This window comes from Rhinopithecus bieti, unplaced genomic scaffold, assembly GCF_001698545.2.
Source record: "Rhinopithecus bieti isolate Rb0 unplaced genomic scaffold, ASM169854v2 scaffold_46235, whole genome shotgun sequence".
NCBI lineage: Eukaryota > Metazoa > Chordata > Mammalia > Primates > Cercopithecidae > Rhinopithecus > Rhinopithecus bieti.
Genome location: NW_016819762.1, coordinates 1096747 through 1117127, shown reverse-complemented (window position 1 = coordinate 1117127; position 20381 = coordinate 1096747). Strand labels below are relative to the sequence as shown.

Sequence of the window (20381 nt, the reverse complement as noted above, 5' to 3'; positions counted from 1 at the left end):
AATTTTGTTTTTGCTTTTTTTGAGACAAGGTCTTGCTGTGTCACCCAGGCTGGAATGTAGTGGCACAGTTATGACTCACTGCAGCCTTGACCTCCCAGGCTCAAGTGATCCTCCCACCTCAGCCTCCCGAGTAGCTGGGACTACAGGTGCATCCCACCACACCTGGCTAGTTTTTGTATTTTTTGTAGAGATGGTGTTTTGCTATGCTGCCCAGGCTAGTCTCAAACTCCTGGGATCAAGTGATCTGCCCACCTTGGCCTCCCAAAGTGCTGGGACTACAGGCATTAGTCACTGCAACTGGCCTTACTTAGTATTATTCAGTATAAGGTTATTTAATATTTTCTGTTTCATCTGTGTTAGTTTTTATAAGTTACATCTTCTAAGGAATGTTTCCATTTCTTGACATTGCTGAATTTGTTGGCATGAAGTTCATAATATCTTATTATTTAATGTCTATAAGATCTGTAAGATGATTCCTGCTTTGTTTGTAATATTAATAATTTGTATTTTCTTTTTTCCTGTTGATCATTGTAGACAGAGTTTGGTCAATTTTGTTGATCTTTTTAAGGAACCAACTTCGGGATTTGTTAATGGTTTCTATGGTTTTTCTTTATTACTTTATCGATTTCTGCTCTTTAGTTCCTTAGACTGACTTTGGTTGTACTTTGTGCTTTTGCTAGAACGTTCATTGATTTTAGGCCTTTCTTTCTTTTTAAATACAAGCATTTAAAGTTGCACCTTTCACATTTTGTTTTACTTTCATTATAACTTGGCTTGAAGTGTATTGTAATTTCCCTTCTGACTTCTGTGATGCATGGATTATGTATAGGTGTTCTAATTTTCAAATACTTGATGGTTTCTTAGGTACTTTATTATTTATTTTGAATTTAATTCTGTTGTGGTCAGAGAACATGCTAGGTGTGATTTCCTTCCTTTTAAATTTATTTAGGCTTGTTTTGTGGTCCAGCATGGTATCTACCTTGATATATTCTATGTACACTTGAAAATAAGGTGTATTCTGCAATTGCTGGGTATAATATTTGTTAGTTTTTCCATCAGGTATGAGGTGAGAGTTGTTAAGATCTTTATCTGTTGTGGAAATTGTGAACTTTCCTGTTTCTCTTTAATATTGTCAATATTTCCTTCATGCATTTTGAAGCTCTGCTATTAGCCTACATATTTATGACTGTCAAGTGTTCTCCTGATGAATTTTTACTTTTATTCTTACCCAGTGTTCCTGTCTATCACTGGCAATACTCTTTTTCTTGAATGATTTTATATGAAATTAATAGAATCACCTCTGCCTTCTTGATCTTATTGCTTGCATGGTGTATCTGTCTTCATCCATTTACTTTCAATGTCTTTGTGCCTTTATAAGTGTGTCTCTTATAGACATCATGTAGTTGGAACTTGCTTTGTTTCTATCAATTTTGATAATTATAATCTCTTTTGTTTGAAGTGTTTACTTGATCTGTATTAATGTGATTATTGATATGGTTGTATGTAGGTCCGCAATTTTACTGTTGTTTTCTTTTTGTCCTTTTGTTTTTGAGTTTTTGTTCCTCTGTTTCTGTTGTCATTTAGATGATTTGAATATTTCTAGTATCCCCTCTGGAGCGCAGCAGTTTTTCACAGGCGTGATTATATTGCATTGTAGCCTTAAACTCCTGACCTCAAGCCGTCCTCCTGCCTCAGCCTCCCAAGTAGCTGGGACTATAGGTGCATGTCCTGCACCTGACTGTAACCACTTTTTAAATAAATTTCTAATATTAGTTTAATAGCTTCTAATTATTAGCTACCACTATAACTGAAATTAAAATATGTCTTCCTCTAGCTCTTGATTTATCCATTTTAGGCAGTATCCCTTGTCTGCCTGTTACAGAAGAGGAAGAACTGAGTAGACCTCACTAGTTCCTTCTGTTCTTTCTCACCTTCAATTTTAGTTGAGTATTTGATCTTTTGGTTATATTTACAGCTTTAATGTAATATAAATAAATTTTAATATACCCAAGTTTCTTTCTTGCTCTGTCACCTTTAGATAGCATCTCAATTGTATACTACTGATAATAAGGAAATTAGTATATTTCCATCTTATCTTTGAACTACATTTTAAGTATGTGTTAGTATACTTGTATAATGTTTGTAGTATTTAGATTATTTCCTCTAACTATAATTGTGGATAGTAAGGAAATGAAAGCCATTTAGTAGACTAATGTATTGTATAACTGCAGTCTCAAGTCATGCGTTTGAATCCTTAGAAAAGGAGATGTAATCGTTGCACCAACCAGTGTCAGATACATGGAGTCACCTGATCACACAGGCCACACTTTTAGTATACTTCTCATTTGGCGCAGGATTTTTTGGTAAGCTTCACCCCGAGTTAGAGTTACTGTTTCTCTGCCAGAAGAAACCTATGCCTCTGTCTTACTAAGAACATCTTGAGATTTTTAATGACACAATTTGTATGAATGAGATCTGCTCTCTGTGAAGATACTTTTTTTTTTTTTTTTTTTTTTTTACATTTTTTTTCTTTTCACTCTGAAGAGACTCTTTAGCCCTGTAAATCCTGGCTGTGCCTGGCCTGCTGCACATCTTTCGCCCCAGAACTCCTTTTGCTGCCTGTCTGGGTTTTTCTGTCTTCTTTTTAGAAATGTAATCATGTCTTCATCTTTCTTGGATTCTTTTTATATTTTGCTTAAAGTGCATCCTCAGAAAGTGATACGAATGTGTCTGATGCCAGAAGGGAATATTGCAGCTTCTCAGAAATTCAGAGGAAAATGATTTTAACACAGACTTCTATGTATAGTAAGGTATTAATTAGGATAAGAATTCAGTGCAATTGTTGAGAAGTTTTCTTTTTTCAGTGTTCTGGAGACACTGGAATCACCTGTGGTGTAAAAGTTTGGAACCATCTCCGGAAAGACTGCTGCTTTACTGGGAGGTGACTTAGTGACAGCTTTCTCTGTGAAAATGTTTTGTTTGGGCTTTGCTTTTTCAGTCAATGAAATTCTTTTAAATAGTTTAAGCAAATGTGCATTTATCGATATGACAGATTTACTTAATTCAAAATTCACAAGAGACAAAGTAGGACATTAAATTATAATAAAAGGGTTCATTCATTGAGAATCTATGAATATATCTGACATCAGTTTTCCCAAAAACAAAAAGCAAATATTGACAGAATTGAAGCAAAAAATAGACAGCAGTATAATAATGGCAGGATACTTCAGTATCCCACTTTTAATAATGAATAATAAAGCAAGATAGAATATTAATAAGGGAACAAAAAACTTGAATGCACCATAAAACAATTACACCTAACAAATGTATACAGACAGCAGAGTACACATTCTTTTCAGTAGCTCATGAAACATTTTCCTAGATAGACCATGTGTGACACCACAAGTCTTAACAAATTTTTTAAAATTGAAATTTTACAGACCATGATTGATGGCCCAAATGGAATAAAACTAGAAATCAGTAACAGAAGGAAAACTGAAAATTTCACAAAATATGAAAATCAGACACCACACTCTCGAGCATGCTCTTGTTGAAGGGTCGGAAGACATAATATTGTGAAGATGGCCGTGCTGCCCACAGTGACCCACACGTGCAGCGTGCCTTTCCATTCCCAATTTTACTTTTCTGAAAATAGAAAAAAACGCACAAAATTACATGAAATCTCAAGGGACCACGAAAAGTCTGACAATCTTAAAAGAAGAAAAATATTGGAGGCATTACACTTAATAATGTCTGAACACCAAACAAAGCTACAGTAACCAAAGCACTTTGGCATGGGTATAAAGGCAGGACATCAAAGCAGTGAAGCAGAATGCAGCACAGATCTCATCTCTTGCAAACATGCTCAAGTGAGTTATTTGCACACCATTTATTGAAGCATTATCCACAAAAGCCAATAGGTGAAAGCAGTTTAAACTTCCTTTACCAAATGAGTGGATACATAAAACTTGGAATACAAAAAAATGGAATATTACTCAGCTTTTAAAAAGCAGGAAGTTTTCTAATATCTACCATAAAGACAAATTTTGAGGACATTATGCTAAATTTAATAACCCAGCCACACACAGAAAAATACTGTATGAATCTACTTACATGGAATATCTAAAGTAGTTAACACCCTTAAAAAGAGAAAATAGAATGTTTGTACAGTAAAAACGTTGAATTGAAAAACACCAAAATGTGTGCCCTTTATGAATGTGTAGTCATAGTTGAGAATTGCAGCTATCTAGAATTATTTTTTAGTAATACACTGTGTGTGTTCAGTATTTTTTTGTGAAATTTTTTCTGCCAGTGTATATTCCTGTGTCTCATGTTTTACGATAGGCTATGTCACATTGTGTTGTTTTTATTTATGTATTATGATTTTGTATGCCAATATTCAACTCTGTAAACATTAAGACAGTGTTTGGACAGAAGTCAGATATGGATCAGTCGTACATCTGTTGCCAATATAATTATTTCCGTTTTTGTTTTCCTGTATAACTATTACCCCTATTTTATGACTTGTATATTTGCTTTTTTTTGGTTGGTGGGCAATGGTTTTATTTTTAATTGTAAAAAATACATAATGAAATTTATAATCTTTAATATTTTCAATTATATAGTTAAGTATATTGAAATTGTTAGCAACATAGCTCTAGAACATTTTATTTTATAAAAGTAATATGCAATACACATGAATCTTAGGCTTTTAAAACTATTTCATTTTGTTAGATCCTTGATTTTCTCTTCCCCTTGTCCTCCTCCTCGTTTTGTCTTCATGTCTACGATAGTTTTGATTTGTTCTTATTTTTCTTGAGTCCTGATTGCTCACATTTTTACCTCCTCGTCATCTTTTGGTCTCTTTCCTGAGTTCTGATTCTGCTTTGTGATTGCCCTTAATGGAAGTAATGAGATTAAGTTACATAATTCGTCTATGATGCTTGCCCAGAATTTTCTTTGGTTTTGTTTTTCTGATGGCTGTTCAGAAAATAGTATTCTTTGGCTATGTTTTTCTGATGCATGTTCATTAGATAAGTTTTACATGTTCTTTTCCTGATTTGATTTTTAAATATCTTTTAAGTGATACTATGCCAGTTAAAAAAAAAATTATTACTCATCATAAAATGAGTTGGAGTTCACTGCCCTAGCTGTCTGTGGTGCTAGTCCTCTGGATGTCAGTTTTGTTTCTTTGTTTTCTGCATGTAAGGCGTGCTGGGGCCAGGGCAGCCTTCTTAGTTAACAATCGCAGTACTCTCTGCTTTCCTGTTTCCACAGACATTCTGCTTCCTGCTAAAATGATTTTGCTGTCTAGCCCTGCCCTCTCTACTTCTCTGCACCAAACTATGGCCAGGAGGTCATCTGCCGCCAGCCCCGCTCGCCCCTCTACCCCCTTCCTTTGCTGCACCAAAGGGTGTTTGTTTTGCACTTCAGGATGAGCCCCTCACCTTCAGGGAGCATAGAGTTGCTGTTCTCTGGGATGCGCCGCACAGGCTGTTTCGCTGTTCCCTCTCATTTTATTCTCTTCTTTACCTCTGTCTTGCCCAGTAAGGCCTCTGCTTTATCTCCCCTATGTGCACTCTAGATTTCCTGGTTCTTGTAATATGCAAGGGATACAGTTTGTCACTTCAGGGTAAGCCCATACTCCTAGAAGGTATATTTTGTCAGCATTTCTGGGATCTTTTACCATTTGGCTTTCTCACTATTTGCTTCCCCCCTCGTCTTAGGTTCACAGCTGATATTAGCACCTTTTAGCAGCCCTTGTCCAGTTTCTTTGTATTGTTTTGCTGAAAATGGAGTTTGGAGCTGCCCCGTCTGTTTACCTTGTTACTTTTGTGTACGATGCAGCAGGAGAATGTTGGTGTTCCATGGGGCTTGTTTATATTGGAGGTCGGATGTACTACATTCTTTCAAAGGATCTCTTTGCATTGAGAGTAGACTTTTAGGGGAATCGGGTGGAAGCTGGGAACACCTGTTGGGAAACTGTTTTAATGATTCAGGTGAATGGTGGCCCGTGTCACAGTGCTAACTATGGAAATGCTGAGAAGTGGTTAAACTATGGCTATATTGTGAAGGAAAGCTGATTTGGAACTTGCTAATGGATTGTCAGCGTGAGAGAGGGAATCACTTGTAGCCGTGTGCACCTGTCTTTCAAATGCTGGTCTGTGCTGGGGAGCTCAGGGCAGGCCGTAAGTGAATAGGACTTGTTCACTGGAGAACGTACCTGGTGGCACTTGCCCAGCTGCCCTGGTGAGCCCTGCTTCACTCATTTAACTGATCAGAGGGTCAGTAAAATGATCTATTTAACTTTGGTTTTCTGGGTGGGACCACTGTTTGTTCCAGGTTTGTTGTAGAGGTGTGCGTGCCCTGCAGGGCCCTCCACAGGCACACCTTTCACTCTGCTTATAGTAGGGGTTAATGCTGCAGCTCCATATACAGGGGCCAGAGCCGGCCCAGCCACCCCGTAGTCACCTCACGGACTGTCCTGACAGCTGCCTTATAGCTACTTCTGCGTGCCAAACTGAGGGTCCTTGGCCAAAGATAATGGCTTCCAGATCTGCCAGGGCCTCTTACAGTGTGTGCTTACATTATGGTTCTCTCTACTTAGGTTTATTACTAATGTGCTGCCACTTCCTATCTTCCAGAAATTTATCAAAGCTGCTGGTCTGCTGTTGTCTTCAGTGCTGCTATGGTTATATTGCTTTTCGTCATTTTGGTGGCAAGGAGGGTAGGCAAATGTGTGTGCTTACGTCTCCCATCCTAAGCCAGTGATTTGCATTGCTCCTTAGGAATGTGAAGGGAATATAGAAGAAAAGTAATTTGTGATAGATAAGATTTTTTAGATTCAGAGGTTAGAAAATGAATTGGCTAATATGTAACATGGTATTCTTTATCTAGGGCTGACATATGTCTGGCTTATTCTACTTTTCATAGCTGTTCAGTTATGGTGATGGGATAAACATTGGATGGGTGTGTGTGTGTGTGTGTTTTTATACTTTAAGTGCTGGGATACATGTGCAGAATGTACAGGTTTGTTACATAGGTATACACATGGCATGCTGATTTGCTACACCCATCAACCCGTCATCTACATTAGGTATTTCTCCTAATGCTATCCCTCCCCCAGCCCCCCACGTCCCCACAGGCCCCAGTGTGTGATGTGCCCGTCCCTGTGTCCACATGTTCTCATTGTTCAACTCACACTTATGAGTGAGAACATGCGGTGTTTGGTTTTCTGTTCCTGTGTTAGTTTCCAGCTTCATCCATGTCCCAGCGAAGAACATGAACTCATCCTTTTTTATGGCTGCATAGTATTCTATGGTGTATATGTGCCACGTTTTCTTTATCCAGTCTATCATTGATGGACATTTGGGTTGGTTCCAAGTCTTTGCTATTGTGAACAGCGCTGCAATAAACATACGTGTGCATGTGTCTTTATGCCAGAATGATTTATAATCCTTTGGGTATGTACCCAGTAATGAGATTGCAGGGTCAAATGGTAATTCTAGTTCTAGATCCTTGATGAATCACCACACTGTCTTCCACAATGGTTGAACTAATTTACTCTCCCACCAACAGTGTAAAAGTGTTCCTATTTCTCCACATCCTCTCCCGCATCTGTTGTTTCCTGACTTTTAATGATCACCATTCTAACTGGTGTGAGATGGTATCTCATTGTGGTTTTGATTTGCATTTCTCTAATGACCAGTGATGATGAGTTTTCTTTCATATGTCTGTTGGCTGCATAAATGTCTTCTTTTGAGAAATGTCTGTTCATATTCTTTGCCCACTTCTTGATAGGGTTGTTTTCTTATAAATTCGTTTTAAGTTCCCTATAGATTCTGGATGTTAGCCCTTTGTCAGATGGTTGCCTGTTCACTCTGATGATAGTTTCTTTTGCTGTGCAGAAGCTCTTTAGTTTAATTAGATCCCATTTGTCAATTTTGGCTTTTGTTGCCATTGTTTTGGTGTTTTAGTCATGAAGTCTTTGCCCATGCCTATGTCCTGAATGGTATTGCCTAGGTTTTCTTCTATGGTTTTTATGGTTTTATGTCTTACATTTAAGTCTTTAATCCACCTTGAGTTAATTTTTGTATAATGTGTAGGGGTCCAGTTTCAGTTTTCCGCATATGGCTAGCCAGTTTTCCCAACACCATTTATTAAATAGGGAGTCCTTTCCCCATTGCTTGTTTTTGTCTATTGTTTTTTTTTTTTTTTCTTAGATTGTCTCTTAGATTGTGGAGTCTGAGAAAGTGTAATTTAAAATGGTCTGTCTAGTTATATCTGTGGGAAGTCTTACATCATCCATACTTAGGTTTCTAATTAGTTATCTGCAATTATGTGAATATAGGAAACAACCTATAATTTTACATTTTGTCTTATATTGGGAAAATGTGTTCATCTTATATTCTAACACAAATACGATACAAAAGACTGCTTTAGGGAGATACCCTGAACGCGTAAGAATGAAAACATGTTTTAAATGTAGAGTCTGCACAAGTAGCAAAATTGTGTGTATACTGAAACATTTTCCTGTTGTATTCCTTCAAGGTCTGTTTCCTTACTAAGCTGTGTGTTGTGCTATGGGTGTTAATTGTAAAGTTAAACCTTACTACTATTTATGATGGTTTTGTTTTTATACTAAATTGGGAGAAGTTTTTTACGTCTCGTGGGTTGGGCCTTAGTAACATTTAGTTTAATGATGCACTGATGCGAGAATTCACTTTAGGATAAAAGATGGAAGGGTCCCCTTCCCCAGTGCCACAGGGCCAAAGGTGGTGGCGGTTCGTTTTTCTATGCAGTGTGTAGCCTGTCAAAATTTGTTAGTCGCGTTGTAGGACTCTTTCCTTAGTTCAGCTAAAGACGGGGTCCCTTGTCACACAGCCACGAAAAATTCGGCTCACAGACAATTTGAAGAGGACAAGATTTATTGGGTGAAAAGGAAACAGGGACTGTCTACAAGGCCAGAGTCCCAGCTAGTGTGCTTCCCACCTTACAGATTGAATCCCAGGTTCCACCCAGGAAGAGGAGGGAGGGCCCAGGCTCCTCCCCGCTGCAAAAGGTGTGAACTTCCCGAGGCCCCACCCCAGTGCAAGTGCGCACTCCTCCCTGCGTGCAGGCCAGATGGAGTTTTTCCGGGAACCCCTTTGCATTTGGCTGTCTCAGTCTTACCCCAATAGCTTTCTCATTTTAATCTGTCCAAGGTGCCTTACATTCCCTCTGTGTTCAGCTATTGCCAAGATGAGTGTTCAGATGTCTTTTCTCCTAGTGAAATGCATTTTCATACAAACAAGAATTTGAACCCAGCAATCTATTATTGGAATTATCTATCCAGGGAGAATATTGAGAAAAATTTGAGTGGGGGCTTCCCTAGACCGTCTCGATTTGATGATCTGGTAAGAAGATACACAGGACTCAGCATATAGTTGTACTCAGGGCTTTCATTCTAGTGAAAAAGCAAAGTCAGCAAAGGGAAAAGGTGTAAGTGGGAAAATCTGGAGGAAACCAGACAGAAGATTCCAGGACTCCTCTCCCTGTGGTGTCACAAAGGACAAGCTTAATTTTTCCAGCAATGAGAAATTCTACAATGTGTGAAATGTTGTCTACCAGGGAAGCTCGTTAGAGACACTGCACCCAGAGTTTTTGTTGGGGACTAGTCACTAGACACCTTCTGCCTGGCCTGCACCAAAATCCCAGACTCCCAGAAGGAAAGATGTTTGGCATAAACTATATTTTTCATACAAACAGTTCAGCCATGAGTCATTCCTACCATGGAATGTTGGGAACACTCCTGAAATCTGGCTTCCCAAACATCAGCAGTAAGCCAACCTTGTCAGCAGACTTTTCTAAGGATAGCAGTCTCAGGACTGCTGTGTTGACTCTCTTCTGCATGATATTAGATACCCAGGTGCCTTGTATTTTCTAAGCATTTAAAATACTGTGTATTAGCTGGGCGTGGTGGTGCATGCCTGTAGTCCCAGCTACTTCGTGGGCCTGAGGCAGGAGGATGGCTTGTGCCTGCGAGGTCGAAGTTGCAGTGAGCCAAAGTGAGAGAGACCCCGTCTCTTAAATTTTTTTTTTTTTAAATACTGTGTAATAAAAGATGTAATGTGGATAGTCACCAAACTCCCTGTACTGGGACTGTATGTGTTTTGTATTTCGATTGACACTTAGGCTTGTAATAGTGTTAGAGCCTGTGGGTTACTGAGTCATTCAGATTGTGGACAGCTCCTTCTGTTCCCTTTCTTTCTATAATTTTTTTTTCTAGCTTTTCATTGACCAAACACACCTCCTGATCCCTTTCTAAACATCTAATTCTTCTGCACTGTTGTCAATCCATTAACTGACCAGGCAGATTTGCTTTATCACTGTCTTTGTTACACAGGAAAGAATCACTTCAGTCTTAATGGTGGTAAGATTGCTCTGGATAAAGTGCTGACATTAACGTATTTACCCAGAGGGTATGGAGAGATCATGCGGGAGGGTGGACAAGTAAACAGCAGTACATTTTGTGGAATGAGAATAATAAACTACCTAAACTCAGTTTTAATTATTACGCCTTTTAAACCCTTTTTTTTTTTTTTGAGATGGAATCTCGCTTTGTCACCCAGGCTGGAGTACAGAGGCGCGATGTCAGCCACTGCAACCTCCGCCTCCCGGGTTCAAGCGATTCTCCTGCCTCAGCCTCCCGAGTAGCTGGGACTACAGGCATGTGCCACCATGCCTGGCTAATTTTTTTCTTTTTTTCTTTTTTTTAAGTAAAGATGGGGTTTCACTATGTTGGCCAGCCTGGTTTTGAACTCTTGACTTAGTGATCCACCCCCTTCAGCCTCCCAAAGTGAGGAGATTACAGGCATGAGCCCCCGTGCCCGGCCTCTTTTAAATATTCTTGATCAAAGTTACTAACGGGGTATCACTTAAGGTTTTTGGCAATAATGACCAAAGAGTGAAGGGGTTGGGGGATGATGACTTTAGCATCAATTTTACAGGATAAGAAAAGGCAACAAATTATAATTTGCCTTAACAATATTATCTTAAACATATTTTGACAGCGATTCAGGATTATGAAACTGCTCAGGAACACAATGAAAATGATCAGCAGATTCGAGAAGGTCTAGAGAAAGCACAAAGATTATTGAAACAGTCGCAGAGACGAGATTATTATAAAATCTTGGGAGTAAAAAGGTGAATTATTAATTTAAAATTTACTTTGCTATTTTTAATCAACTCTGTTTCAAAGCTAATCATTACTCTTTTTCCTCTCTGATTCATTTTCTTTACTTATGTAATTTCAGTCATATGGATTAAACCCTAACAATCTTTAACATTAGAAAGCTACTTTGAGTATTTTATAGGCAAGTTTCTTTGATAGAGACCAATAATGCAACCACAGAGAATTAGTAGTTGGCAACAAAGGTGACACTGTAGCATGAATGGGTCCTAGGCCTAGATTTTTTAAGAAGGGTAAAGGGTAGGAGTGAGCTTTCTTTTGGTGGGGATGGAGGAGATGGAAAAGGAAGAAAAGCCTTCTCTAGACCTAAAAATAAAGTAGTGCTTTCAGAATTAAGTCTGAAATTAAGATCTACCTTTACATAAAAGTACATACTAAGCACATGATACATCCCCCAGTGGTTCGCTAAGTAAACCATCATCTTTCAGAATTTGGAATCTTTGTGCTTACTATTAAGTAAGCTAATGCAGAAGCATAATTGAAAGTGGCGGTCAGAGTCATATCTTTTTAACGCCAAGAACTGAATTTTGGTAACTCGGAAATTCAGAAAGTTAAAAAATTCATTGATGTACCTTTTTCAAAAAAGGGAAAATTCTAAAGATCAGGAGTGCTTTATTCTCAGTAATCTTAGTGAGTATCCAGGGAAGCCTGATGTCAGCTTTAATGATCATCCAGAACTGTATGCAGATCTTTGGTCTGTGATACCATTGGAACTATTTTATAGAACCAGTTTGTTAATTGCCAGTGGGATCTTAATCAGCTCTTCTGATTTTTATGATAGTATGTTAGACATTTCTCCACTAATTATTATTTTACCACACCTCAGAAATGCCAAAAAGCAAGAAATCATTAAAGCATACCGAAAATTAGCACTGCAGTGGCACCCAGATAACTTCCAGAATGAAGAAGAAAAGAAAAAAGCTGAGAAAAAGTTCATTGACATAGCAGCTGCTAAAGAAGTCCTCTCTGATCCAGGTATTATTCACTTTTATTCCTTTGACTCATCCTAGAGGTGGTGTTAGAAGCGAGGGTGGAACGCGTGGTGGGTTCTGCATGTGGGGCTGTATAGGCAGTGACGGGTCCTGAGCCCGGTTCCAGAGGTCCAGTTGTATGCCTGCCCTCCTCATTCAGCCCTCTTACGCTGCTGTCGCAGGGTACAGTGGAAAGACCATCAAATGTGGAATCAGAGGGCCTGAGTTTGAATCTTTTTCCTACTCAAACAAGTTATCAGAACTTTTTGGTCTCAGTTTTTTTCAATACTGAGCATAAGAGGATCTCTCAGGTTCCCTCTAACCTCAAAGGTCAATGATGAATTTTCTCCACCAAGCTCACAGGAGCTTGATGAGGAAACCAGCTTGCCAGGCTGGATTGCACTGAGTGGGAGAACAGCAGATGTCTGGCCTAGGGCCTGCTTTGCCCCATATCTGTTCACCAGGAATCTTGCCCTGAATCATATAATCATTAGATCAACAGGCTTATATGTGTGTTCTTTTTTTAAATTTTTATTTTTTGTAGAAATGGGGTGTCACTGTGTTGCCCAGGCTGGTCGTTAACTCCTGGGCTAAAGTGATCTTTCCAACTCAGCTTCCCAAAGTTCTGAGATTACAGGTGTGAGCCTCTGCACCTGGCCACGTGTGTGCTTTTGCCGTACACTAATATGGCCTGGAAATTTAATAAGAGGGAGACAGGCTAAGCATTGAGGTAATATTGGACAATGCTTTGCTGTTGCCAGAGAATTTCATGTTAAGCTGACACTGCTTTTTTGTGGCCTTCCATGTCAGTGGGAGCCAAGCTGTGATCTGAGCTAGACAAATTAAACAGAGAGAGGAAAGTTTTATTTGTCAAATCTTTTTGGAGCACCTACTTATGCAGTGGAATTGAAGGTAAATGATGCTTTGTTTTCAAGTAATTTATAATCCAGTAAAGGAGAAATGTACTTCCCTTATCAAGTAGTATTGGATACATACTGTCCTGTTACTCAGCAAATATTGAGTGGCTGCAACCTGCCTTGAGCAGTTCAATCCTCTTAGTTTGTGCAGTGCACAGAAGTGATAGTGTATCAGACTGGGAGTCAGGATCTTCTTATGGGAGGAGGACTGAGGGGGACTTTGTGCTAAGTTTTAAGGTAGCAGGGAGCCAACCAAGGGGATGAGTGTCCTTGCACAGAGGCATGCACTGAGGAAAGAGCTGCAGGTCCTTTTTCTTACCTCTTGTTCTTACGTTCAGGATGAACTATCTTTTCTTTTAAAGACTTTAAAGTTTTTTACTATGCATATATCAAAACACATGTATCATATATTTATGAATGTTTAGTGGAATCACATGATTATGCCAATCTGAAACTTAATTTTCACTTGAAATAAATCTTGGCTATAGTTTTTTTCTCATTGAAAAATAGTTACCTCATTCTTTGAAATGTGTACAGACCACTCCATTGAATTTTTAAGTAATTACATGATGTGGATATAGCTGAATTCACTTCTCTTTCCATTCACAGCATCCTTTCTCTGAGGCTATTATCACCCTCTATGCAGAGTTCTCTACTGTTCTAAGTGCTAACACCCTAGATTAATTTTGCCTGTGAGGTATCAAAGATATGGGGCCTGAGTCTAACTGCATTAGCTTTTGCAAAACAAAGCTGAGTTTCAGATCAACTACAATACCCACTTAGTTATTAATACTCAGCATAAGAGCCCTCCATTTTACTGGTGGGTTTCCTCCTTCTAAATGTGTGGTTTCAGATTAACCTCCCAGAATGAACTGGCTTTTCTCTAAGTATCTGAACCGCTAAAGGACAAGTTACTGTGAGAGAGCAAAGTGGGACTTGGGATTATTTTTATATCTGCATTTTTTCTGCATTCTTTATTTTCCATTTATTAAAAAACCTAGCTATATGCTAAGTCTTTTTTTTTATTTTTATAAGTTCAGGGGTACATGTGCAGGTTTGTTACATAGGTAAATGTGTGTTATGGGGGTTTGTTGTACAGATTATTTCATCACCCAGGTAGTAAGTCTAGAACCCATTAGTTATTATTCCTGATCCTCTCCCGCCTCCCATCCTTCACCCTCTAATAGGCCCCAGTGTCTGTTGTTCCCCTTTATGCGTCCATGAGTTCTCATCATTTAGCTCCCACTTGTGAGAATATGTGGTATTTGGTTTTCTGTTCCTGCATTAGTTTGCTAAGGATAGTGGCCTCCAGCTCCATCCATGCCCCTGCAATGACATGATCTCATTTTTTATGGCTGCATAGTATTCCATGGTATACATGTACCACATTTTCTTTATCCAGTCTATCATTGATGGGCATTTAGGTTGATTCCATGTCTTTTCTATTGTGAACAGAGCTGCAATAAACAGACACGTGCATGTGTCTTTATAATGGAACAATTTATATTCTTTTGGGTGTATACCCAGTAATGAGATTGCTGGGGTGAATGGTATTTCTGTCTTTAAGGAATTGCCACTGTCTTCCACAATGGCTGAATGAATTTACACTCCCACCAATAGCGTATAAGCGTTCCTTTTTCACCACAACCTTGGCAGCATCTTTTTTAAAACTTTTTAATAGCCATTTTTTATTTGCAATAATGATCTAATTATTTGCTCTAATGATCAGTGATGTTGAGCTTGTTTTCATATGATGGTTGGCCACATATATGTCTTCTTTTGAGAAGTGTCTGTTCATGTCCTTTGCCCACTTTTTAATGGAGTTATTTTCTTGTACATTTAAGTTCCTCGTAGACCTTTGTCAGTTGCATAGTTTGCAAAAATTTTCTTCCATTCTGTAGGTTGTCTGTTTATTCTGCTGATAGTTTCTTTTGCTGTGCAGAAGCTCTTTAGTTTAATTAGATCTCATTTGTCAATTTTTGCTTTTGTTGCAATTTCACGATGGAAACGCCAAAAGCAATCTTTGCCCATGCCTGTGTCCTGAATAGCATTTGCCCAGGTTGTCTTCCAGGGTTTTTCTAATGGCTCTGAGGACAAGAGCTCTTTCTTCCTATCCCTGCAATATTCCTCTCTGTTGCCTTCTCCCATGGCTCTGCATTGGTCTCTTTCTGCTCAGAGCTCAGAGGCCCCACTGTGGGGGCACCAATTGCATGGGAGGGAAAGGTGAATCTCCTGGAGTCGTATGTTATGGAGGCCCCTCTCCCCTCATGTCTGAGGAGCCTTAGTGCTATTTGGATTAAACTGAGTCTCTAGAATGCTCATTAGATGCTTGATGAGGTCATTGCCTTACAGACTTCATTTTGGGGATTAGGGTAGTGAGCTGGCTGTTTCATTGGAAGTGTAGACCTTTGGAAGTTTCTTTTTCTTGAATTATTTTTTTCCAAATAATTTCACTGGGTAGTTACCAAGCTTGGGTAGCTTCTTCTGGAGTGAGATTTAGGGGCCTGAACCTCATCCTCTCTGTGGTGAATTTCTCTAGTCTGTTTCTTCTGAGTGGGAATGGGAGAGCCTGGATTTGAATGTCAGGCACAACTCTTGATAACTGAAAAGTAAGTAGCTCCTCAAGCCCATCCACCCTCCTTTGCCCAAAAGAATCATTCCCCCTGCCCCTATACCTTAGATATTATCTGGTTCTTAATTTTCTGATTTCTTTCTAGAAATGAGAAAGAAGTTTGACGACGGAGAAGATCCCTTGGATGCAGAGAGTCAGCAAGGAGGTGGTGGCAACCCCTTCCACAGAAGCTGGAACTCATGGCAAGGGTTCAATCCCTTCAGCTCAGGCGGACCATTTCGATTTAAATTCCACTTCAATTAAACCAACTGTTTTTCTGCTCTTCTTCCTTAATTTTTTTAAAGATTAAAAACAAAGAAATCTTCCTCCGGGACCCTAATGAAAAAAAAATTCAAATCTTTCAGTTTGTCCATGACCAAAGAGTTGCTTTAATAGGAAAAAATGTGTTCTTATCCCTGTTAGATTTATGGTTAATGGGTTTGCAACGGCAGGGAGGCAAGGAATGGTTCTATTTCTGACAGAGCAGCCTGCATCTGCTTTATGCTGTCTGGAGGAAGTGGTCTGAGGCAGGCTCACCTGTGGACGTGCTCACGTATTCTGTATTTTTCTACACTGGAGCTGAGATTCTTCTCTTCACAGCCTTGCAGAGTAAGTCAGTGCCTACAAATGTAAGAAGGAGCTGTAATCTTCATGAGAATGGTTAGTATTCGTAAAGAGAACATGAACGTTTTTGAGCTGTGCTTCGATGTGATCTAGTCACTTGTGAGTAGCTGTGAAATCTTTAGTGTGCCTGTGTTTACACCTCTGTGATCTGTCAACATGGCTGTCACTGAAGAAGGAGCAAGAGACCATCTTTTAGGAACCCTGCCACCAAATGATAATATATCCAGGCTTAGACTTTGGATTAATGTTAAATGTACATTTTTTTTTTTTTGGTTCAGTACCTGAAGAATACTGAAACTTGAATCTATAAATTCCTATGGACCCTTTTAATATTAAACACAACAAATTAAAAGTTATAGGTTCAGATAAAATAGTGGTGGTATTTAAAATAATACTGCTGAAGTGCAGATTGAAATACTTTTAAACAACTGAAGTTCTGAGTTTTTATAGAGAATTTCATGTAACAAGACTGGCTTAGAAACATAAAGTTACACAGTCAAATAAATACAGAATGCCATGGTTCCCACTTTTAAGTAGACTGTGGGCAGCTTCTCCTTCTCTTATACCAAGGCTTGACCTTATCTTAAAGGTCTGTGGTGCCTCCCACATGGGACTTGTCTGCTGGTATGTGTTAAACAGTAGGCCTGCGCTGCTACCAGATCTTGATGCCTCTGATGTTCTCCTGCCTACAAGAAAATACAGGCTTGCAAGTTTAGTCAGGTCTGGCTGTATTTCCACTGTTGTTTCATTTAATAAGATGGCATCTCCTCTTGAGATATGTTCTTCTTACCTTTTAAGAAGATACTATTTAAGAAGTGAACTATTCAGTCTTTGTATACTGAATGCTTTTTCCCTAAAAAATGTTACTTTACTTTAATCAAGAATATTGAAAATTTATGGAACTCTTGATGCTGCATTTGAAAGCTGAGGGAATTACTTTAGATAGGAATTGCTGCCTTTATTCTGGAAAGGTTTTGTTTCTGCCTCAAAGCATTTTGAAGTGTTTTAACCATTAAAGGGTCTAATTTTTTTAATGAAATCAAGCATTTTAATTCACTGTGGGAGGCATCCTGACCACAGACATCCATAACAGCAAAGCACAAACCGTTTTCCTCTGTAGTCATATCCTGAAACATACGTGGACAAACTTTTAACTGGGAAACAAAAACCACATAGTTGAATTGAGCAAAACATTTAAGTGCTTTCTGCATCTATTTAGGAGTCTATTTCTTACCAATAAACTTCACAATGCATTTGGAAAACTAGTGAACACCTTGCAGCTTTCATTTTGCTTCAAAGTTTCAATTCAAGCCAGTGTAGAAATAACTTCCAAGGCATTTCTATTATTTAGTAATCTCACTAGTGGCTATGTCAGCAACGTCTTTTTCAGTCTCGTTCCTGTTGTATATGTCACTGACCTCTTTGAAATATAGTGATGGCTTTTACCTGCTTTGAAAAGAATTTTCATATAGAATCAGAAAACAAGGAAATATCAAATCACTTGCCCTTCCACTTGGAGAGCACGACAGCGGCCAACAAGGGGTCCAGGGCCGCACAGGAGATGTGTCCAGGGCCTGGCCACCTCCCACCCGCTGCCCAGAGGCTTGTTTGCATTTTCATTTTTTCTCCGCTTGTAACAACCATAGTTTCAGTTCCTAAATTCTGATCATGGATTTAGCTTAGTCATCTTAACTGATGTGCACAGTGACTTGCCTGTTGTCAGTGAAGAGAGAGAAGCAGCTCTGGTGCCACATGCCAGTGCCATGGAGGGAAATGAATTCTCTGCAATCTGTTGTTTTGCTGATTCATGACGAAAGTCACAACTGTTGAGTTTCAGCCTTGATGGCCATTGGCAATTTTCTGGTGTCCACCCAAATGGAAAGACAGTCACTCCCTGCTTCCCCTAAACTGTGACTGAGCAGCAGCCTGGATGTGTAAAGAGCTAGTCATTCGCCTTTGCCTGACTGTAGGGTATCATTAGCCATTGTAAAACCGTAATACTTTCACTTTCCCTTGGGGACTGCAGGTGCCAGGTACACTTTTTTCTTTTTCTTTTGAGACAAGGGTCTTGCTCTGTTGCCCAGGCTGGAGTGCAGGGACGCCTCCCGGGTTCAAGTGATTCTCCTGCCTTAGCCTCCAAGTAGCTGGGACTACAGGCGTGCACCACCATGCCTAATTTTTGTATTTTTAGTAGAAACGGGGTTTCACTGTGTTAGCCAGGATGGTCTTGATCTCCTGACCTCGTGATCTGCCCACCTTGGCCTCCCAAAGTGCTGGGATTAAAGGCGTGAGCCACCGCGCCCGGCCATCAGGTAACCTTTATGGCTCTTTCAGGAAAAGTGAAATCAGAGAGGGGTACCCTAGCCATAGCTCTGTTATATTCTGCTCTTCTTTCCTTTTTGGTGAGCTCCATGGGTGGAGTTAACAGTGGTCTGTACTTCGTGGATATTTTGCGCAGCAGGAAGTATTAGTCACATCAGTCTAGAAGTACTGTGAAAAGTTCCAAAACGGGAGACGAAATTTCATCCATTCCTCAGTTCTGAAAGTTTGTGCTTTCTTACCATGAATAGATGAAAACTTGAAAAAAATCTTGACAGCTTACTAATGTGAATCGGATGTAACATACTACTAATTCTACAATGTCTTTAGTCAGTATTAAAAATCTTTTTTAAAATTTGGTATGAAAACAAATTTTTGTTGCCCTGATGATGGAATTTTAAAACTACCCATAGTTTAGGAGAAAACATAACTGTAAAAAAGGTAGCCAATAAAACCACAATTTGAAATTGATACCATTTTCTACTCACTGTGGATGATGAAAAATTTCACCTTTAAATGGATCAGAAGTTGTCTTTGACATTTACCATGAAAAAACTACATAAAATGGCTCCCTGGTGAGGTTACAGACACAGGGCCCTGGTGATGGGCGTTGCAAAGTTTTCATTGAGCACACGGCAATGGTATAACCTAGAGAAGTTCATGCAACTTTGTTGAATGTAGTTGACTTTTCCAAATTTATAATGGAAGAAGGCAAATGTTAATTTGCCAACAACTAATATCTTTTTCTAAACCAGATCATTCCTTTTTTGTTAGTGGCAGTTTATCCTATAATTTCAAATGATGTTAAGAAGTGGGATTATTTGGGGTTTTTTCTTTTTGTTTACAGAAGATCTCATTTGCTGAATGATTTAAGAGTAAAATTAGCCACTGCGTGGCTTTGTGTATAGTAACCGGTTTTGTTGCACTTGTCTGTGGCTGAAACACTTACCTGCAGTGGAAAGCCGAGCAAGGCGGAGGTAAACATTGGAGATGTTTGTGAAAATATTACTCTTACCATGAGGTTTTAGTTTGTTTTGAATGAGAAGAGACTAAGTAACTTAATCCATCTCAATGTAGTGTTTTAATAAATAAAAAAGGAACCTAATATTTGAAATGGGTCTCAGACATGTCTATAAATATGGGTACTATTTTATGCCCTTGTATTTTCACATTTAATAAAAATATTTATGGTCATATCAGTATTTCCATGCTTTTGATTCATTTTTGTCCTTGAATATAAAATTCTAAGAAAGTCCACCTTAAGAAAAGTCTGTTTCCAACTTTGCTTCATGCAAAATCAGTGAGGTGACAAAAGGGCTCTTCCTTTACACAAGCTGACAGGGAAGGTCAGAACACACAAAGCAGAAAGGGCTAAAACCTCTTAACCCTAAAAAGTCCTAGGACAACTGAGGACTTAAAAAGTGGACAGTTCTTCCATTTCAGTACTATTAAAATGTAACACTTAAACTGGCTTTGTCTGAAGATTTTCTCTTTCATACCCCATTTGTACGTTTCTGTTAAGGTCCTAAGTTGGGAGGGAGGACACTAGAGCCTATCTCAAATTTCCAGCTACAAACAGAAGGAACTGTCTTCTCAGTTAATGTATTCTGCATAGCTTAAGATCCAAGGAGAGCTACAATATGTAAATGTATATAGAACTTTTCCAGAAAGCTCAAAGCTTTTTTTTTTTTTTTTTTTTTTTTTTTTTT

The 20381-nt window shown here is 38.9% G+C and overlaps 1 protein-coding gene across 2 annotated transcripts in view; it reads left to right on the top strand.

The window, feature by feature from the left end:
• The window catches only part of DNAJC3 (DnaJ heat shock protein family (Hsp40) member C3), a 108492-nt gene extending 88618 nt beyond the window's left edge, over window positions 1-19874 (top strand). For both annotated transcript variants that reach the window (XM_017859210.1, XM_017859211.1), the window contains 3 exons: window positions 11052-11184; window positions 12057-12205; window positions 15836-19874. In XM_017859210.1, coding sequence (XP_017714699.1) covers window positions 11052-11184; window positions 12057-12205; window positions 15836-15993 — 440 coding nt within the window. In that variant the 3' untranslated portion in view covers window positions 15994-19874. The remainder of the gene's footprint in view (window positions 1-11051; window positions 11185-12056; window positions 12206-15835) is intronic.
• Window positions 19875-20381: the final 507 nt, after the last annotated feature.